General features: G+C 40.3%; 1 protein-coding gene across 4 annotated transcripts in view; it reads left to right on the top strand.

The window, feature by feature from the left end:
- Nucleotides 1-23,090, top strand: part of AP2B1 (adaptor related protein complex 2 subunit beta 1) — a 139,215-nt gene that overhangs the window by 97,844 nt on the left and 18,281 nt on the right. For all 4 annotated transcript variants that reach the window (XM_003414552.4, XM_003414551.4, XM_010594240.3 and 1 more), the window contains one exon: nucleotides 22,935-23,019. In XM_003414552.4, coding sequence (XP_003414600.1) covers nucleotides 22,935-23,019 — 85 coding nt within the window. The remainder of the gene's footprint in view (nucleotides 1-22,934; nucleotides 23,020-23,090) is intronic.

Below are 23,090 nucleotides of genomic sequence, written 5' to 3'. Positions count from 1 at the left end.
CCTCTTGAAAAATCCAAGCCCCATTGTGTTTAGTCCATATATGGTATATTGTCCAAATTTGTACTTGCTGTGTAAATACAGTAGGAGCCCTGGTGGTGCAGTCGTTAAAGCCCTTGACCGTTAACCGAAAGGTCAGTGGTTCAAAACCACCGGTGGCTCCAAGGGAGAAAGATGTGACAGCCTGTTTCCGTGAAGATTTATAGCCTTAGAAACCCTATGGGGTTGCTATGAGTCAGAATCAACTTGACAGCAGTGGGTTTGGTTTTGGATGTAGGTAGAGTAACCTCCAAATCAATAATTTAATGTTAAATTAGTCTAAAACCGTTGAATCCTAGGGTACATGGCAGAAGCAAATGCAAAGTAACCCTTCAGCAACAATTCTAAATAATTTAGGCCCATCAGGACTTCAGATGAAAAGAAAATCTCTACTGAAAGTGAGCTCACAAGGTTACAACAGCAAGAAAAGTAAATGAGGAAAAGATAGACTGTGAAGCACGGTCAGAAGAGACACAGCAAAGAGGATTGATGTTCCACGTCTCAAAGAACTTGAGATGATAAAACAGTCTAAATGAGACTATAAGATATGTTTTGAATGATTCAAGAAAATGTCAACCTTCCAGTCAAGATAGGTGGGATCCCATTGCTCAGTCCTCGGGAAGTATTAGTGCGAGGTACTGGTACTGATAGTGAGACAGCAACAGTTAAACTTAGAATTAAAACTAAATGTTCTGCAGTGGTTTAAATACCAACACACCAGGCCTATTTGCCAGTTCACTAACCACCTTATTGCCGCAGTACGTGACTGCTGCTTTTTCAGCAAAGAGAGTAAGGGTTTAGAGTGAAGATGAGTGAGTCATAATATAAATTGGCTCAGATTAGAAGAACAAAACAAGGATTACTATGCAGATGGAATTGGCTGTTACTATGATGAGAGTAATGCGTTAAAGGCTTTTCTGGAATTCCAGCACAAGATCCTGAAGTAACTAACTAAATCTGTGTCTTCTCCCTTTTCACTGAAATCTAATCTCTCATTGGCCCACAGAGCCCCAAGCCTAGTGTGTGAGAACAGTCAGCATGTGTGCAAGAATGCTTTACTTCAAAAATAGGAAAGGGAATTTGGGTCACAGAATCCAGGGTAGATGTTCCCTTAAAACCAAAAGAAGCAGTAAACAAATGAATGTCAGTTTGCTATCCTGAGCATTCAACAAAATGAGCATCCAGAATAGGAACCCTTACAAGAGAAGCTGAATCTTAATACAAGTCCATCCTTCCCCCACCCCAAAAGTATTGATATGATAAATAGGACTAGCAAAGTTTAGTTTTTACAAACCTGGGCATTATAAAAAGTAGCCATAAAACCATTTATAGTCAACTACTGATTTTCCAGGTTTTCTCCACAGATCCTCTTTCAGGAATGTCATAATTGTGGCTATTTTCTCATTAATTGGCATTTCCCAGTGGAGTAGATAAGCAACGAGAGAAAACTTGAAAAGAGAAACTTCCCCCTATGAGTTAAAAAAAGCCCAGTATGAGTAGCTCTATTTAATACATGCCAAAGGAAGTTGAAACTAATGGCTAGCTCAGGGTAAGTGGGTTACATCCATTCTGCCTTTGTCCCCGTGTAAATAAGAAAAATCAAAACTTTACTGCAGCAACCTAGACTATGTAGATCCAGATAAAACCAAGTAAAGATTGATGTGGCATTTAAACATTACAGTGCATGTTTATGTTCAAGAATTCATGTAGAAAAAATCAGTACTTTTCTAGTGTCTAGATCATAAGATCAGGAAAGAAAAATGTTTGGGGCTTGAGGAAATACATTTTTAATGTAGTATGAGTTTTAGCTATATTGGCTAATATGATACCAATATGTAGAACAAATAAATCTGCTAAAACGATGACAGAAATGAGGAAAAGATATACTGTGAGGGACAGTCAGAAGAGACACAGCAAAGAGCATCGATGTTCCACCTCTCAAACGCTTTTCATGAAACTACTTATTATCTTCTGATCAGCTTGAAACAGTTTTAAGGTTAAAAAGACACTGTTCAGAGACCTACGTCATCCTGAGACCAGAAAAACTAGTTGGTGCCCGGCCACAATCGATGACTGCCCTGACAGGGAGCACAACAGAAAACCCCTGAGGGAGCAGATCAGTGGGATGCAGACCCCAAATTCTCATAAAAAGACCATACTTAATGGTCTGACTGAGACTAGATGAATCCCGGCGGTCATGGTCCCCAAACCGTCTGTTGGCCCAGGACAGGAACCATCCCCAAGGACAGCTCATCAGACATGAAAGGGACTGGACAGTGGGTAGGAGAGAGATGCTGATGAAGAGCGAGCTAATTATATCAGGCGGACACTTGAGACTGTGTTGGCATCTCCTGTCTGGAGGGGGGATGGGAGGATAGAGAGAGTTGGAAGCTGGCAAAAATGTCACGAAAGGAGAGACTGGAAGGGCTGACTCATTAAGGGGAGAGCAAGTGGGTGTACAGAGTAAGATGTATATAAACTTATATGTGACAGTCTGACTTGATTTGTAAACGTTCACTTGAAGCTCAATAAAAGTTAATAAAAAAATTTTTTAAAAAAGACACTGTTCTCTCTTAAAACGTCAAATAGATTACCCCTCAGAGATAGGTTTGAACTTAGAAGAATTGTTCTGCTGTACTGATGTTGGTTGTGAAAGCCTTTGTGAATTCAACTTATTAATATTACACAAAGTAAAGTTAGTTTGCCCTGGTTGGAAACCTCTCTTGAGTTTATTTATATCATCTAATTATATTCCTAAAGAAGAAAATTTATTCCTTCTATTTAAATAAAACAAAAACCTTAACAAATGTCTAAATGAGTTTTCTCTGAATGAACTTTCTCTGACTCCAATGTGCTTGTTTTTCATTTCATCTCTGTTAGTTGCTTGGAAACATTTTTCCCAATATACTTCTTTAAACTTGACACCTGGCAAGTGACCACTTCTTCAATTCAGTGTACTGCAAGGAGACAATGTAATTATGACATATGTGTATTCATCCCCAGGGTAAATCTCACAGGCTTTGCATAATTGCTGTAGAGTTCTCACAGCTCCTTGGCTTCCTTTTTCATTGGGCTGTAAACTCAGAAGAACATGATAGCAACATTCTTTTTAAATTTTAAGTGTTAATTTTTATCAGAGTTATAAAAGCACAGTTTAAAGAGTCACCTAGCTCTGTAACTAGTTAAGAAAAACCCAGTCCCAAGCCATCTCTTCCCCAACATGGCCCCCAATTTATCCTTCCACAGAGGCAATCTCTTTCACTTCTTTTACTTCATTCTTTTTTTTAAATCTACCTTTCTATCTAAAAAACATGCTTGCATTACTTTTGAATTTTTCAATTTTAGGCATTCCTCTCCATCTTCCCCACTCACTGCCGTCATCTGCGTGTACACTTCTCATCGTTCAGTTTTTGTGATAGAATTATATTGGAATTTACTTAAATCAGTGTTGAGTGTTTATGTTATTGTGACTATGTATGCTCTTCAATGTTGAGCCATATTGTAAGCTATGATTATTTTTTCCCTAAAACTTTTTGTAAATAATTGTTAATAACTGTCTCTTTTTGTTTGCTTAATTTCTTGTGTTTTTAACTATAATGCAATTGCAAATTCCATTGAGATCAGAACCTTTTAAAATATTCTGTCGGTTTCCTTTTCTTGAAGTCCTTTCTGGAGTCTTTTGACCTACTGTGATCTGGACTGATTTCCTTGAACACCTGAATGTAGCCATCATCCATGAATCTCCATCATCAACCTGGGAATTCATTCCCTTCATCTGTCTTCAATGTTGGATCTCCTACTAGACCTTCCTTTTCTTGGCTTACTCCCTCATTTTAATGAAACATATCCTTCAGTAGCTTCCTGAGGATAGGTGTGCAGAAAATAAAGCCTTTGAGGCTTAAAATGTCTTCCTTTATTCTACCTTCATACTTGTCTGATGGTTTGTGTATAAAATTATGATTTAGAAATCATTTACCTCCCAGTCTGAAGTCATTTGATTCTTGATTGTTTTCTGCAACCTCTGCTTTCTCAGTAAAAGCTCGTACAATCCTTTATTTATCCACAGTGTCCTGAAATTTCACAGTGATGTGCCCTCAGTGTGAGTCTGTTTTTATCCAGTGTGCTGGGTACTCATTGGGCTCTTTCAAACTGGAAACTTGTATTTTTCAATTCTGGAAATTTTTCTTTAGCTTTTTTTTGGTTGATGATCTCCTTATTAGTTTTCAGTTAGTTTTGTCTTACTGGAACTGTTGCTGTTTGGATGCTGACCCTCCTAGACCAGTCATTTTCTTTTTTCCTATTTCCCTTTTTTTTCTTTTTTGTTCTATAAAAAAGTTTCGTGGAAAATTTTTAATTTTACAAAAGTAAACAGGATAGTGTCATGAATCCCTAGGTACCCAGTATCCAGCTTCAATAATTACCAATCCATGGTTAATTTTGTTTCATCTCTACACCTATCCATAACCCTAGTCCACATTATTTTGAAGCAAATTCTAGACATTATATTACTTCATTCGTATCTCAGTGCATGTCTCTAAAGCGTATGGTCTCCTTTTAAAAACACAACCGCAATACTTTTCTCATACCTTAAAAAATTAACAAGAATTCCCTAACATCAAATATCCAGTGTTCAAATTTCAAATTGTTGCATTATCTTAATTGAATTGTTTGCTTGCTTTTATTCTTACAGTTTGTTTGAGTAAGGGTCCAAATATAATCCATACTTGGTGATAGGTTTGTATCTCTTAAGTCTCTTTAGCTATACTGTTCAGTGTGGTAGCCGCTAGCCACATGTGGTTATTTAAACTAACTAAATAAAATAAAAAATTTAGTTTCTCAGTTTGCTACATTTCAAATGCACACGTGGCTGGTGTTTAATAGATTGGACAGTGCAGCAGTTTGACTATTATGTGCCTAGGTGTTGTCCTTGTATTTATCTGGCTTGGGGTTCACTGAGCTTTCTTGGATCTGTAAGTTGATAGTTTCCTCCAAATTTGGGTAAGTTTTACCATTATTCAGGTTTTTTTCTGTACAATTTACATCTCTTCTGGAACTCCAATTACACATTTGTTAGATGACTTGATACTGCCCTACAAGTCACTGAAGCTGGGTTTTTTAATCTCCCTCTCTCCCTCCCCGTCCCATTTTATTTTTTCAATCTTTTTTCTCTCAGTTCTTCAGATTGGATAATTCTTTTGACCTGTCTTCAAGTGCACTGAACTCTCTTCCATAGCCTACGATCTTCCTCTTAAACCCTTCCAAGTACATTTTTTATTTTAAATATTATATTTTTTAGTTCTAAAATTTCCGTTTGGTTCTTTGCTGAAATTCCCCATCTGTTCAATCAGGAATATAACTGGAGAACCCTTTTTCACAGCCTGCTCTCCTCCTCTATCTCACTCCCGACCCTTGGCCATCCTTGAGGCCTACCTAGGGGTGCACTTACTGACCCCCAAGAGAACTGACTGGCAGAAGTGTCTCAAGCAGACCCTGGAAGCAGGCTTGGGGCTATTTGGCCAGATAATTTTATGTGTTCTGGATGGGTAGTTTCCTTTGGATTCCCCTGTCCATGGGTTTAGGATAAGGCTAGAGAGGAGGACCTGAGTATGGTCCTCTAAACCATGAGGACCAGGACAGGAATTCAGTTGCCTATCACTGAGGGCAGTTAGAATCCTGCATGTCAACACCTTCACGTCTTTCCCCTTGGGCTGGCTTGATTCCTCTGAGCATTATCTTCTAGTCTCCTAAATCTCAAATATAAAGGATTGCTGTCAGTTTTCTGGGAGCTAAGTTAAGAAAAAAGACTGGAGAGTCTCAGCATTCACTTAATCCACCGCCCCTCAGCAATGCCCAGCATCCCCTTCTAGGTGCCATCTATTTTATCCTCTCTAAAATGGTCAATCTTAGTTTTATGCTAGGCCTGGGGGGCTGAGACAGCTGCCCAGCAGCATGGAACAGAGGTGGGGATCTAGGAGTCTAGTGGCATCTTATGGCTTTTAAGCAATCCTCTTTCTTTTAGCAACACCCCACTGCCTCCCCTCCACAGACAATTCCAGAAGTGCTACCGAACCTAAGCCTTAAGGGATTCTGTGGTGGTGCTGTTTGTCCAGCTGTTTTCCTCCCTGTCTTTATAAACTTCTGTGATTAAAAATTTTCTCCTTTAATTATGACAATTTCTTCCAGGAAAAAAGGAAACTTAAGTGTGATTTTTAATTTATTGTCTTTACCTGAAAGTCTGATAGCACCTTCTTAATTCTTCTTTCCTTTCTTCTGTAACCCAAAGAACCAAACCCATTACCATCCTTATAGGACACGTGTCATCCCTATAGGACAGAGTAGAACTACCCATAGGGTTTCCAAGGTTGTAATCTTTATGGAAGCAGACTGCCACATCCTTCTCTCTTGGAGCAACTGGTGGGTTTGAACTGCCAACCTTTCAGTCAGCAGCAGAGCGCTTAGCCACTGTGCCACCAGGGCTTCTTTCTTCCTTCTATACTACTTTATAATTAGGAGCCTTAGAGGGAACCTATGGACTGATAATTGACCCTTTCCTAGCTATAGTTTTTTTTATCTCTCTGTCACCTTTCAAACCCACATAAAAGTTTAATAAGAGGCTGAATATTAATTAGGGGAAAAAATAGACATAATGTCTTAGTTTTTTTTATTTGAATGTTGCATCTAAAACAAGGCAACAGTATTCATCAGTTCATTTAACCTTTGAGTGATTAGGGCAGAAAGTGCTGAAGACACTAGCTGCAAAGGACACAATCTTGCAATAGTATTTATTCATGTCTTTAAGATCTTTGTCAGCCAAAAGCTGTATTTGCTAGTATGTGGCCCTGGTTGGAAAATTCTGTCCCTTGCTACTCCTACATTGCAGTCCCAGACTGTGAGGGAATCAGTTACAGATGGTGCCTGTCCCTGATACTTCATGTCTTACATATGTCCATTCACACTCAGAAAGCCCACAGCTGTAGCTATTGTACCAGAAAAACTGGTAAATGCTTCCAAATGGAAGACCTTTTCAGCATCTTTCATCAAATGAAGCAAACCAGCTTGACATTTGCTGACTTTTCTTGACTGCTGTGTGAGCCAAACATGTTCACTATTAAAGCCTTCCTGGTCTTCCAAGATCCACAGTTGAGGGCTGTGCACTCTGATTGCCTTTATGGGACCACAATGCTGCTTAAATAGACATTGAGTTCTTAAAATGGTGGATCTTATGGGAACTATACAGAGATTCCCAGGTCAGACAAATAGATTCAGAACTAGAAATAACGCCTGTATATATCTTAATAGGGAGGATGGCACCTAAAATATTCTATTAGCAATATGTAGGTAGGAGAGTCTTAGTTATATATTAAATAGTTGTGTATATACTATGATCCCACTTACATGAAATATCTAGGAGTCGATGATAGAAAATAGAATCAGTTTTGTGTTTTGTTTGCTAAGTTACTGGAAATAGATTTAATCATGTGATCTTTATATACTAAGGAACTTTGAATTATGAATACATGAAGTAGGTTCCTGTTGCCGTTCCCTGTGTTTTCCTTATGGCTGGTAATCTTTATGCAAAGCCTTACAGTACATTTTAGGTTGGAATTAAAGGGAACTCTTTGGGATTTTCCAGTGAGCTGGATTGAAATTTATTTGAGAGTCATCTTCTGTCTTTATTCATGTTTACTCTGATATATTTTCCTATAGCATCATGTTTAATGAGAAAAGAGTTTGCTTTATTCACAATTTTTAATGTAGGAGTTATGCACAGGCTTCATGGTACTAAGGTCCATAGCCACCCCAGTGCCGTCGAGTCGATTCCAACTCATAGTGACCCTATGGGACAGAGTAGAACTGCCCTGTAGAGTTTCCAAGGAGCGCCTGGCAGATTCGAACTGCTGACCCTTTGGTTAGCAGTCGTAACACTTAACCATTACGCCACCGGTGTTTCCACAAGGTCCATACAACTTGAAAATAAAACTTTAGAAAAACTTTGACCCGTGTGAGTATGCACACGTGAAGAATTAAAATCTCATAGTTGGAAGGAATGACCTTTAATATTGTCTGTTTCAAACCCTGCCTATTTCTGGCTTAGATTACCCTATATTAGCAATGATTGCAGTTTCAGATTCTACCTGAGTACCACCACTGATTTACTACCCTGAAGTGGCCCACTCTGTCTCCAGAAACTCCGCTGGGAAGTTACTAATGTGGAACTAAAACATGTCTTCCTTCGGATTCAATCTGTAGATCCTAGGTCTACATCTTGGGGTTTTATAGGACAAGTTTCCCTCTGAATAGAGGTATGCAGGGTCTGAAAACCGGTCAGGTGGGCCTATAATGAAAATATACTGTCTGAATGTTGTTTTCCCCTTTATTTCCCTTCGGGGAGGCCTAAGTTTGTGGAAGGACATGTGTTTGTGTGTTCTGGAAATAAATGTCAGTTCTCTTGTTCTAATTATATGGGGAAGACGAAACAGAAGTCCTGACACTTGTGAATGTAGTTAGAACCAGCTACAGTATGGAGATAAAGGAAAATATTATCTAACCGTTTTGGGAAAATCGTGAATAAATAGTTGTCCTTAGCTTTGTAGCAGTCTTCATTTCCAGGAGCCATTGTAGGAGTTTTGAAGCAGGTACTCTGAGTATAAAAACACAAAACTTCTCAAACTGCTCATGCTATGCTCTTGACAATAATTTCTGTCCCTTCTGCGTGTGACCTGCTTCTCAGGACTCGCTTCCCAGTGAAGCTACCCAGAGACAGCATCTGTGCACAGTGGCCTGCCCATCTGCCCAGTCATCTTGATAGCCACATGCCCTCTTTTTTGTTCACATAAGGTCAGAGAATATACCTGGCAGTACGTAAACACACCGTTTGATTTCCAACTTGAAACTAACTGCTCTGAGACCGTATGCTTATTATCTATGACCTAGTTTAGATTGTAGATTGTTTTACCCCATTACTGAGGTCTGTTCTATTAAGTTTCTACTGGGTCTTTTGTCCCATGTCATATCAGACCAGGGTATAGAATATCAAATCACTTTAACTGATAGATTTCTAGTCCTGCCTTCACCAATTTGTGATTTGGTACCAAACCAAAAAAAAACAAACCTAGTGCCATCGAGTCAACCCCGACTCATAGCGACCCTGTAGGGCAGAGTAGAACTGCCCCATAGAGTTTCCAAGGAACGCCTGGCGGATTCGAACTGCCAACCTTTTGGTTAGCAGCCATAGCACTTAACCACTACACCACCAGCGTTTCCACGTGATTTGGTACAATGTGTATTAAATGTGTTTTTAAAGCTCTAACCATAAGCCCTATAGAGCAGACAACACATGCGTCCCCACCCCTTCCAACAACATACTGTTCTAAGATGAGATGAGTGCAGCCAAGGGCACACCAGCCAGTCCCAGCAAGGTACACGTAGATTGGTGCCTTTGGGTTTAGAGCCTATATAAGTCTAGCAGAATCTGTTTAAGGTACGGCCTTAGGGTTTTGGGAATGTATCTGTCAAGCAGACTGAAAGGACTATGAGAGTATTGCTGACTATTTCTGACAACTGAAGCTGTATAGAGTAATTCTGTTGTAGGCTGCTAAAGGAAGGTAAGTTTTCTGAATCAGTAACTGGATTGATTGGTCAGTATGGCAGTGAGTTCCGTATTGGCAGGAAGAGATCACGAGTACATTTGGTATAAGTTCCTGATTTATTTTGCCTAAGATATAAAATTTTTTAAAAGTAAGGAAAACTACCTGGAGCAGGAACAGATGCAACAGAGCATTGTTTTCCCTTGACCCTGGGTTCCCTGTGGGGTATACAACTGCCAGTGACTCTTTCTACATAGGTAAAGTCCTTTCAGAGTTGTGAAAGTTGTGTAATTCTTGCTATACATCTGCCTTGTTACACTCAGGCTTACGTCATCTGTAAGTCTGAAAGAATATCAATTAATATTCTTCTAAGCATAAAACCCAAAGTTCTAACAGTGGTCTACAAGGCCCTATATGATCGAGTTATGCCTTTCCCCTCCCCACCTTATCTCACTGGCTGCATCTACCACTCCTTCCCTTACTTCACTATAACCACACTGGCTTCCTCAGTAATCTTCAGGTAGGTACACTCCCACCCCAGGAGCTTTGGATTGGCTATTTTCCATGTTTGGAATGTTCTTTCTCCCAGTCTTCATATCTGCATGGTTTACTTACTCATCTGCTTCAGGTCGTTGCTAAAATGGTACATTTCAGTGAGGCCTCCTCACTCTACTCCCGGTACATGATTCCCCTTAACCTTTATTTTTTCCCCACAGCACTTAAAATATTTTAAATACTATTTATATATTCATTATCCCACCTGCTCCCCCTCCCACTAGAATGTAAATTCCAAAAGAGCAGTAGTTTTTGTCTAATTTTTTTCCACTAATACATCTCCCAGGGCCTGGAACAAGGCCTGGTACACAGAAGGTGCTTAATAAATATTTCTTGTTGAATGAATCTTTTTGCTTCTATTTAAGGAAGTTTTTACAAACATCAAATACATCTAGTTCGTGAACCAAACTTAGCAAGCCCATCTCCTCATCTTAGTATCTCTAAACACTATCGTTGCCTCTTGTTTCTCAGTGGCCTTGCAGTCTACCCTTGACTCTGATTTAATACCGTTTTACCTCAGTGGGTTTAGTCCCAAGTTTGAGATGAGGACCATAATCACAAATTCATTTTCTCTTAAGTGGGAGAAAAAACATTTAGACGCCATTACTTCTAATGGATTGTATTTCCAAGATTAGACATGAGTAGAAAAATAAAACACGGTTACTATTCTAACATTTTGGGAACTTTTTCTGTTGCTGATCTGTCTGTGTGCCTCTTTAAAATAAAAAATTGCCGCCACACAACTATTTATTAAATTGTTATCCTAAGAGCCTCAGACTATTTTGGTTAATATTCACAGAGTAAAATTGGGATCTCAAGCTCAGAATCAGTGAGGAAGCTCAAGGATATCCTGTCAGTGTGCCCTGGAGTCTCAGGGGAAACTAAAATAATTTGAATGTCTGACAGGAAATGGAACTGAGCAAGCCACTTTTACCGTCAGACCTGAAAGAAGCCTTTCTTTTTCAAAATCTTGATGGACACAAAGTTATAAGGAGGCAAACTTTGAAAGGAAGGGCAAAAAACGTTGTCTTCTGCCAGTGGATGTTTGTTGTGTCTCCTTGTTCAATTCTTTGCTGTAAGAAAATAATTTTTAAGAATGATACTCAGAATGTTTTTACCTTTAGAAGGAAAAAAAAAGTAATTGTCTAGCACTTTCCAGTTTCAGATAGGTTTTCGTTTGCTTGCTATCAGAAGAGTTTACTTTGATGAGAAATGGATGTGTTTATGAATTCAAAGGTAAGGCCTAAAAAAGTTGAAACCTCTAAACTGAAATTCACACAAGGATGAGCTGTCACAAAGCAGGTTGTCCACAGCACTGGAGGTTGTATTGGGACTTGGAGGGTGTGAGTTCAGCCTGACTCTTAGCAGTTGAGGACAGCTTTAGTGATGACTGGGGGTAGGCTTTTCCCACCCTCTGTAGAGGCAGTCTTTCATTAAAATTGTGACCTAGCCACCCTTTTCCTAAACGGATTTGAAGGAGAGAGAAATGCATTTTTAAGGTAGTACTTGAGAGTCTAACTTAAGTTACAAAAGAGTTGTAGAATTTGATCCCAGTAATTCTGGCCCTGCTGTGCCTTGGCCTTCTCCCAGTGGACAGCCCTGGAGCTCTGACATAACTCCTGCCTAAATCAGAGGATTTTGATAGCTTAATCCAAACCAAAATAAACAAAACCTATTGCCATTGAGTCTGACTCATAGTGACCCTGTAGGACAGAATAGCACTGCCCCGTAGGGTTTCCAAGACTGTAAATCTTTATGGAAGCAGACTGCCACATCTTCCTCTCGTGGAGCGGTTACTGGGTTTGAGCCACTGACCAGTTCAATCCAAGACTCCTTTAAACCAATACGTGCCCACATCACTACAGTCTTAATCTTTGTTATTCTGGTGATTTAATCTGCCTGCATTCTGATCCATGGCAAAAACTATTTCAGAGTTCTTCGAGATTGAGATTAGGCAGATCTCGTGGCAGAATGGGGACTGCAGGAGGAGTTCATGTATTTCAGTTTCAGTATCTTTGGTTTCTGTTCACCTCCTCTCAAAGCAAGGACCACTAAAAAGAGGTTGATTCTTAAGATCTCATTGCCATTTTAAACCTCAGTAATTGTATGTGCTATTAGAGGATTTACAGTTTAAGAGACCATCTGGGGAGTGTGCTCAAAGCTTTCCTTTCCACTCTGAGAGCTCTTTAAACATGGAAACTTCAAACGCTGAAGTGGATATTGTTGCCCAAGGGGAAATTAGCTTAGTGACATGGAACGGCTGCTTTTATCGGGAGGAGAGGAACCTGTCAAATTTTCCCTGCAAAGGATTCTGCTATCCGCACACTCTTAACAGTAAAAAATGTTCTAACGTCTCCTAAGAATAAGAAAGTACGGCTTTTGTCTAGAATCTGCAGCAGATTGGAATTGTTGGAGGGCTGCTCAGCTGTCATGAAATTCACCTGATCTTTTGGGTGGACTAGGAAAGATTATAGGAAGGAGGGTTCTTGTTTGAATCTTAACCTTGAAGGTGAACTAAAGATGCTGTTCAGGTTAGAATTGAATTAGCATCAAAAGGAAAGTAAATTGACATTTTCTGTGATGAGTTTCATGATTCCTGCTATGTTTTTAACTGTGCTCAGACATTGTCAAATACTGCCAGGATATCTCTGAGAATTCCCAGATAATTTACCAGTTAATATGATTTGAGATGGAAGACTATATTTAGATTTCAAAGATAGTAGACATTTTTGGCATTGATTAGGAATGCAAAACTATAGGTAGATTAAACTCCAGCAGCTAGCAGAAAGGGCCAGTTCTGCTTGAGTCACAAATGACAAATCTCACATAATCGGAGTCCATACCATTAAAAACCTGTCACTCAGAGCCATTCCCCTAGGATCTGTTGACTACATTGTATAGTGCTTAAAACACATATGAATCATTCCTCAGAGAACTAGAGATGGTTGGCGTCACTGCCTGGTCCTAGCTTGGACCAGCCTGCAAATAATCTTTCCAAAAGCTAAATGGAGAGGAAGAATAAAAGAAAAAATATTCTTCAGAAACTTGGAAAGGTCACAAGTGACGTCATGGAAGAGTAGATGATAGAATCTCAAAGGTGAGCTGTGTACCACTTGACTTGGTATTTCTCATGGCAGTGCCTCCTTTGGTTACCTGTGGTGAGCGGTTCTATTGGGCCTGACTTGCTAGAGTTCAGACTGAGTTCATCTCATACCTTTTTATAGTACTTTTGAGTACACAGGAACAAGGTTAGAATATTAATTTAGCCTACTCATCTCCAGCTGTGGCACCATAAAGAGGCTGCAGCTACTGCAGCAGGCTTCTTATACTGTGGAAAGAAGCTAATTGCTGGTTACAGTCTGAAGCTGACAAGCTGCTCTTTCCCCAGCAGCCACTGAAAGTAACTTTTAAAAATCATTATTATTATTATTAAGCATTTATAGCCTGCTTCTGTATTTTCAAAGTGCCTTGTAATCATTTCTATTTGCTCTTCCTCTTGATGTCCCTGAGAGGTGAGTTAATATTGTTATGGCCACATGTTGCACATGACAGACTTGAACAGAGAATTAGGTAATTTGCTCCTTTGGTACCACCTGTGATCTGCTTTGTATATCTTCAGAGAAGACATGAGGTGCGCATTCTGTTCCTTAGCTCACTGAACCCACTTCCTCACTGCTTAGCTCACTGAACCCATTTCCTCACTGCTTGCTTTTAATTTGGTGTGTGAGAATTGTGACCCCCCGCCCCCGCAACTCACATTAGGCAATATATTTTACATGCACACTGTATACACATACACGTAATACATAAAACTGAAGCAGGCTCAGGAAACATTTACCCTTCGTGAGATGCACTGTGATATTTTCTATTTTATAATGCCAGTTTCAGCCACTAAATTTTAAGAACTACCAGTTGGACATGACCTACAGTTTTATGAAACATTGTGCTAGGAGATACTTAAAACTACAGAGTATACATGGCACATTTTCCTGGAGCATCAGTTTTATTCAAAAGTAAATGGAGAAACACATTTTCATATTACAACATATATAAATGTACTTTGGAAGAGCATGGAACTCAAAGAAATTGTATTCTTATGGTGGACCATTTCAGATTGTACCCCTAGTCCTGGCCCTTCCCCCTACCTGCATCCCCCTACTTTCCTCTTCTATTAGGGGAAGTACCCTCAAAAAAACTGGATAAATATTGTCCCTTTGGAGCCTTTAGACTAAGTTCCAGCCTTACCTAAACCCAAATGGGGTCAGGAACTTTGAGTAGTACATTTGCATTGATTCTTACTGAAAGGAGCCCTGGTGGTGCAGTGGTTAAGAGCTTGGCTGCTAACTGGAAGTTTGGTGGTTCGAACCCCCCAGCCCCTCCATGGCAGAGAGATGTGGCTGTCTACTTCCCTAAAGATTACAGCCTTGGAAACCCTATGGGGCAGTTCTGCTCTGTTCTATAGGGTTACTATAAGTTGGAATCGACTCAGTGGCACGTAACAACAACATTCTTATTGACCACTTACTGGCAGTCTTTGCCCGTCACTGTTCTAGAAACTGAAGATACATACAGTGGGGAACAAGAGACAAAAAATCCTTCCCCCCTGAAACTTGGGGTGTGTGGCATGGGGACAGGCAATAAGTCAAGAAATAAGTAAAATAAATAGTATGTCAGATGGTAGTGAAGGCAATGGAGAAAAGTTAAACAGGGATTGGGATAGGGAGTACTAGAATTGAGAGTGGGCGGATGGCGTAACTTTATAGATAGGTTGGTCACGGAAGACCTACTGAGAAGATAATATTTGATTAAAGCAAAGACCTAAAGGAGGCAGGGAATGAACCATGCAGATTTCTGGAGGAGAGCATTTCAGACAGAAGAAGCAGCAAGTACAAAAGCCGTGAGGTTAGGAACATACATACCTGGTATGAACAACAGCAGGCTCCTGTGGCTGGAATGGAGCAAGCAAGGGGGAGAGTAGTGACACACAAGATCAGGGAGGTTTTTATTCTGAGTGAGATGGGAAGTCATTGGAGGTTTGAGCAGAGAAGTATTTATGAGTACACTTCAGGATCACTCTTGACCCCTGTACTGAGAATAGACTAGGGAGTTGGGGGCAAGGTAGTGGGGGAAGAGAAGAGCAGAAACAGAGAGACCAGCTTTAGGCTTGCAGTATTCTATTTACTGAGAGAAGACAGTGGGAGGTTCTGGTTGGGAATGAGGCAGGGAATTCAAAAGTTTGGTTCTGGGTGCGTTCATTTTGGGATATCTGTTAATTATCCAAGTGGAGATACTAAGTAGGCAGTTGGATATACATGTGATAATTGATATCCCATAGGTAAGCTAGGCATTGATGTTAAAGCTATTGGAAAGTGGTCTTCAGCTTGTCTGGATTATGTCTTCCTGGTCGGTACCTGATGGTACAGTGAATTTAAAATAAGAAAACAGTGGCTGTCCCTCTTCCTTTCCTCTTTTCTAGAGAACTCAATACCATATGTTTTAAGGCTGATTCAGTTCTATTTAAGAGTAGCAACATCAGGATTGGAACTGAATTGGCTTCATACTTTGTTTTTCCCTTGGTTTTTTTTTTTCCTCAGCACTTAAGCGGTGATTGGTATATCCTTGGAGATCTAGTATTCTATGGGTTGGGATCTACTACTTCTGTTATTCTTCCTTAACTTATACTGTAGATGTTATTTAGCTCAGTAATTTGAAACCAGAAAAACCCACATACTAGCCCATCCCCCATTCCTGCCTCATTAAGAATCAGTGTGCCTAATGAGAGATGTTACTGATTGAGCTATGTTATTCATATGAGTGATATAAAACTCAAAACCAAACCCATTGCCGTCAAGTCGATTCTGATTCATAGCAACCCTATAGGACAGAGTAGAACTGCCCCATAGGGTTTCCCAGGAGCAGCTGGTAGATTTGAACTGCCCACCTTTTGGTTAGCAGCCAGAACTCTTAACCATTGCGCCACCGGGGCTCCAAAAGAGGTAGAAAAAAGCTTGAGAAACCAGTGTCTCATGTCATTTGTTCAACATCACCTTCCCCTTCATTTTCATGCAACGAATGTTTGTTGAGCTAAGCAGTATGCTAGTGAAGATGAGAGAAAGCCCCAGCACTCAGGGAGCTCATTATATTGTTGGTAAGTTTGATGTCAACTTACAAACAATTGTTTTATGTGGTCAGTGCTGTAATGGAAGTATGCACTGGATGCTATAGAGAGAAGTTAAGGCTTCCCTGAGAAATCTGAAGCTTGAGCTAAATCTTGAGGTTAAGTAGGTATAGCTATGTTCCAGACAATGCTTGAGGAGAATAATATATTAAGCAGAAAGAACAACATGTAAAAAGGCAGAGTTATGGAGCTCAGTGTTGGGGAACAAGAAGTAACTTTGATATGGTTGAAGTCAAGGAAATAGGTTGGAGAAATAGCAGGGGCCATATCAAAAAGAGCCATCAGTCCTTGAAATGAATGCAGCTGTAGCCAATAGTCAAAGTTTGAAAGCTGCAAAATAGAGATTTTTAAAAGCTCATGTAAAAGGGATGAAAATTTTCCCCAAAGGGTGACCTGTGCAGTTGATCCTATAAAGAGATATTTTACCAAGGGCACAGTAACAAGAAGAGTCATTAAGACAACAGTTTGCCAATAAGCCTTTTTATCTCTTCTGATCTCCTTTTAGCGTAGTAGAAGCACTGCATTTGAGCACGTATAAGATTCCAGATAAGTCTAATGTGGTCATCCTTAATTATGAAAAATCTTGGAAGCATACTGTTGTGAGTAGAAAGGTAAAAGGAGAGAGGATTTTTCTTTGTTTGACAAACACTTGCGATGGTACTCACTGTGGGCCAGGCACTGTTCTAAGTGCTTTGCTAATATTAACTCATTCTGTTCATAACAACCCCGTGAATTCAGTACTGGTGTTGTGTGTTGTCTGTTTTACAGCTGAGGAAAAACATCTGAGTGACTTCCCAGAGTCACACAATTCTAGCTCCCGAGTCCATGCTCTGAACCACTGTCTGCCACCTTTGATTTAGGTGCTCCAACTCGCAGAGAATTATTCTAGAGCAGAGTTCCAGGGATAGTCTTCAGGTTGTCCTGGAACCCCTGAAAGTGTATGTTGAAATGTTGAATGTACATTTTACAGGAAGAGGATCCTTGGTTTTCGTCTATTTGTCAAAAGGGTCTACAAGGCAGACTGATTTAGCACCACTCATCTAGAGGACCTTTTCATGTCTTTTCCGTTGTTAAAGAGCTCTTAACTGAAATGATTCCTTTAGAAGAACAAGATGTTTGCAAGCCCATTCAGACTTCTTAGGTGTAACATTTTTATATAATTAATTGCTTATCTGGCTGATCTTCCTAGGAAAGTCTTCCAAAATAATACCCATGCCAGGTCCCAGATTTAGAGGTGGTGGTTATTTATACACAGAAGCCCTGGTGGCACAGTGATTAAGCACTCGGCTGCTAACCAAAAGGTTGGCAGTTTAAACCAACCAGATGCTCCGTGGAAGAAAAATGTGGCGGCCTGCTTCCGTAAAGATCACAGCATTGGGAACCCTGTGGGGCAGTTTTACTCTGTCCTGTAGGGCTACCATGAATCGGAATCAATTCAGTGGCAGGTTTGGGGTTTTTTGTTTGTTTCTGTTTTTTTCTATTCTTTATACAGGGTGGGGCCCTGGCATCTGTTTCAAAGAACCTCTCCAGGTGATTCTGATATAAGCCTTTGTTTAAGACCACTAATACTGTCCCTTAGAGAACAAGGGTTATGTTTTCTGTATCTTTCCTGATATTTCAATGCTTGGAACATAGTCAACATTAATAAACGTTTAATGAACGGTGCATTGTGACATACGAGTGCTTTATATTCAAAGATATATGATCAATGATAATCACTCGGTTGATGTGCATTTCATATATGACCTTTCGATGACCCACCACTAGCTCAGCCCTGTCACCCCACTTTTTACTTCTAAATGCCCTTTACAAAGAAAGGCTGGCACCAAATGATCTTCTTGTTTAAAATAAGAGTTTCCTTCTCTCATTGCTGAGTACTAGATGAATTAGAAAATCTCTTTCCCAGAAGCCCACAACTACTATAAATGTTCTAAATTGGTACTCTAATACATCTTAAAGAATGTCTTTATAAACTAACCTCCTTCCCGAGGTTACTCTGCTTAAATTCACCAAACTCAAACTTTTTGAGAATCCTGCTATCTCAGCATTTTGGGCATCAGGCTATGTAATACGGGTCAGAAACACCTAGCCTTGGTAACTGAAAGGTTAAAAGCACACGTTACAAGGAAAGTAATTGGATGGATTCTTCTTGGAGATAAGGTTGTGTCAGGTAGACCGAGCCAAACACAGTTATGGAAGAAGAAAAACGATACTCTTGAAAGTCAGGAAGATGGATGTCCTTCGGAATGAGGATATTTGGATCTCATAGTCAAAATCTTGACGAAGAGACGGTGTGCTCTTGAAGTGTGGACATTTGCAAAAAAGGGGGAGGATAGGGAGGAGAATAGTGGAACTAAACAAGCACTTCTTTTGTTCTTTATTTTTTTAAAGCAAAAGTCAGAGAAATAGGCATGGTTACTGGTCATAGGACTTGCCCAGAGAAATATTTTCCTACAGTGCCAAGAGCATAGATAAGAAAGCCGCTAGTGACAGAAACCAGTGGGAAATGGTGGTTTAGGGCAATTCCCCTCCTCCTCTTTCTTCTTACAGTGTACGGTTGTTACGATCTGCTGCAGCGGAACCTGCCCGTTCCTGAATATACACCAATCCGTGTCGCCCCTGAGTAAAGTACTTACGGTGGCTTTTAAAAAATATATAAACCGCATCCTCTGAATGAGCAGACCATCATAGAATCACAGCCTACCTAAATCAGAAGCTTGTATTGTGAGAAGAAAACTCATTTCTTCACTTGCCTAAAGGCTTTTCCTTCTTATAACCATCGTGTTTACCATTGTTTGACCCAACCAGCTTTTCCCCATCATATTGTTATGTACCTTCCAGTTGATTCTGACTTGTTGCAACCCTACTTGCCAGGTCTTCTCTCCCTCGGAGCAACTGGTGGGTTCGAACTGCCAACCTTTCAGTTAGCAGCTGAGCACTTTAACCATTGCGCCACTGGGGCTCCTTTTTGAGATGAGAATGAGTTGCCCATCACAAACCCATTGCCGTCAAGTCAATTGCGACTCATAGCTACCCTATAGGACAGGGTAAACTGCCCCATAGAGTTTGCAAGGAGCGCCTGGTGGATTCGAACTGCCAACCTTTTTGGTGAGCACCCATAGCACTTAACCACTACACCACCAGCGTTTCCTTAATAGGACTTAGGAAATGAGATTTTATAACGCAACTAACTTTAAAACCAGTATCTAAAAAAAGATAGGGGGCAATGTAGCTCTAGTTATTGTGAATAGAAAAAAAACAAGGTTTAAAAAACCTAAACCAACCTGCTGCCATCAGTAGAACTGTCCCATAGGGGTTTCCACAGAGCTACTGGATTCGAACTGCCGACCTCTTGGCTAGCAGCTGAGCTCTTAACTATTGCAAGGTTTTTGTTGTTGTTGTTGTTGTTAGGTGCTGTCGAGTCAGCTTCGACTCCTAGTGACCCTATGCGCAACAGAATGAAACACTGCCTGGTCCTGAGCAATCCTTACAATCGATGTTATGCTTGAGCTCATTGTTGCAGCCACTGTGTTAGTCCACCTCGTTGAGGGTCTTCCTCTTTTCCGCTGACCCTGTACTCTGCCAAGCATGATGTCCTTCTCCAGGGACTCATCCCTCCTGACAGCATGTCCAAAGGATATAAGATGCAGTCTCGCCATCCTTGCCTCTAAGGAGCATTCTGGCTGTACTTCTTCTAAGACAGATTTGTTCGTTCTTTTGGCAGTCCATGGTATATTCAATATTCTTCACCGACACCACAATTTAAAGGCATCAGTTCTTCTTCAGTCTTCCTTATTCATTTCACATGCATATGATGCAATTGAAAATACCATGGCTTGGGTCAGGTGCAACCATAGTCTTCAAGGTGACATCTTTGCTCTTCAACACTTTAAAGAGGTCCTTTGCAGCAGATTTACCCAGGGCAATGCGTCTTTTGACTTCTTGACTGCGGCTTCCATGGTTGTTGATTGTAGATCCAAGTAAAATGAAATCCTTGACAACTTCAGTCTTTTCTCCATTTATCATGATGTTGCTCATTGGTCCAGTTGTGAGGATTTTTGTTTTCTTTATGTTGAGGTGCAATCCATACTGAAGGCTGTGGTCTTTGAGCTTCATTAGTAAGTGCTTCAAGTCCTCTTCACTTTCAGCGAGGAAGGTTGTGTCATCTGCATAACGCAGGTTGTTAATGAGTCTTCCTCCAATCTTGATGCCCCGTTCTTCTTCATGTAGTCCATCTTCTTGGATTATTTGCTCAGCATACAGATTGAATAGGTATGGTGAAAGAATACAACCCTGACGCACACCTTTCCTGACTTTAAACCAATCAGTATCCCCATGTTCTGTCCAAACAACTGCCTCTTGATCTATGTAAAGGTTCCTCATGACCGCAATTAAGTGTTCTGGAATTCCCATTCTTTGCAGTGTTATCCATAGTTTGTTATGATCCACACAGTCGAATGCCTTTAAATAGTCAATAAAACACAGGTAAACATCCTTCTGGTATTCTCTGCTTTCAGCCAGTATTCAACTGACATCAGCAATGATATCCCTGGTTCCACGTCCTCTTCTGAAACTGGCCTGAATTTCTGGCAGTTCCCTGTTGATATACTGCTGCAGCTGTTCTTGAATGATCTTCAGAAGAATTTTGCCTGCATGTGATATTAATGATATTATTCTATAATTTCCATATTTGGTTGGATCACCTTTCTTGGGAATAGGCATAAATATGGATCTCTTCCAGTCAGTTGGCCAGGAAGCTATCTTCCGTATTTCTTGGCATAGACAAGTGAGCACCTCCAGCACTGCATCTGTTTGTTGAAACATCTCAATTGATACTCCATAAATTCCTGGAGCCTTGTTTTTCGCCAATACCTTCAGAGCAGCTTGGACTTCTTCTTTCAGTACCACTGGTTCCTGATCATATGCCACCTCTTGAAATGGTTGAACATCGACTAATTCTTTTTGGTATAATGACTCTCTGTATTCCTTCCATCTTCTTTTGATGCTTCCTGCATTGTTTAATATTTTCCCTGTAGAATCCTTCACTATTGCAACTCGGGGCCTGAATTTTTTCTTCAGTTCTTTCAGCTTGAGAAACACCGAGCGTGTTCTTCCCTTTTGGTTTTCCATCTCCAGCTCTTTGCACATGATATTATAATACTTTGTCTTCTCGAGATGCCCTTTGAAATCTTCTGTTCAGTTCCTTTACTTCATCAGTTCTTCCTTTTGCTTTAGCTGCTCAACGTTCGAGAGCAAGTTTCAGAGTCTCCTCTGACATCCATCTTGGTCTTTTCTTTCTTTCCTGTCTTTTTAGTGACCTCTTGCTTTCTTCATGGATGATGTCCTTGATGTCATTCCACAGCTCTTCTGGTCTTCGGTCACTAGTGTTCAACGCGTCAAATCTGTTCTTGAGATGGTCTCTAAATTCAGGTGGGATATACTCAAGGTCATATTTTGGCTCTCGTGGACTTGCTCTGATTTTCTTCAGTTTCAGCTTGAACTTGCATATGAGCAATTGATGGTCTGTTCTACACAGTCGGCCCCTGGCCTTGTTCTGACTGATGATATTGAGCTTTTCCATCATCTCTTTCCACAGATATAGTCAATTTGATTTCTGTTTGTTCCATCAGGTGAGGTCCATGTGTATAGTCGCCGTTCATGTTGGTGAAAGAAGGTCTTTGCAATGAAGAAGTCGTTGGTCTTGGGAAATTCTGTCATTCGATCTCCGGCATTGTTTCTGTCACCAAGGCCGTACTTTCCAATTACTGATCCTTCTTTGTTTCCAACTTTTGCATTCCAATGGCCAGTATTTTTCAATGCATCTTGATTAGCATGTTCGATCAATTTCAGACTGCAGCAGCTGATAAAAATCTTCTATTTCTTCATCTTTGGCCCTAGTGGTTGGTATGTAAACTTGAATAATAGTCGTATTAACTGGTCGTCTTGTAGATGTATGGATATTATCCTGTCACTGACAGTGTTGTACTTCAGGATAGATCTTAAAACGTTCCTTTTGACAATGAGTGCAACACCATTCCTGTTCAAGTTGTCATTCCCAGCACAGTAGACTATATGATTGCAAGGTTTAGGGTCATACAAATCTGAGCTTGAATCTTGGCTCTTCTTTGTACTAGCTGTGTGACCCTGGATGTCGCTTAGTCTTTCTTGACCTCAGTTTCCTCATCTGTAAAATGAGAGGGGAATGAAAACTACTTTGTTGGGATAGTTATAATAAGGATTAGATTTAGTTACGTTAGTACTTAAACGGTAGCAGCTACTATTAATAATCACAGAAATGAAAATAACTGAATAGATTATTCTAGATACAGAAGTTAGGCCTCAAAGACGGCCCTCCTGGAGAGGTGGAGTTGCAGGTTGTCACGGTGCTGTGACAGTGAAGTAAGTAAAGATGTGTTTTGCATCAATAGTGTATGGGCTGCTCTGCCTTGATTTTGGGAGTCCTGCACTGTCTAAAGATGAAGGAAGTAGAATGGTGTATTTCTAGACACATCACTGTGCTTTTCCTCCTACCTGGCTTCCTATGATGTCCTAATTTTCCCTTGTTACTTTCCTGGCAGGTGGCTGTGAAAAACAATATTGATGTCTTCTATTTCAGCTGCCTCATCCCACTCAATGTGCTTTTTGTAGAAGATGGCAAAATGGGTAAGTATGTCCTCCTGTCCTTCTGCCAAATATACTTTTGCCCTTCCTCTGAATGTCAGGCAGAGCAAGCC

This window comes from Loxodonta africana, chromosome 18 (genome assembly GCF_030014295.1).
Source record: "Loxodonta africana isolate mLoxAfr1 chromosome 18, mLoxAfr1.hap2, whole genome shotgun sequence".
Lineage (NCBI taxonomy): Eukaryota > Metazoa > Chordata > Mammalia > Proboscidea > Elephantidae > Loxodonta > Loxodonta africana.
Note: the sequence above shows the minus strand (reverse complement) of the source record. Positions and strands in the feature narration are given on the sequence as shown.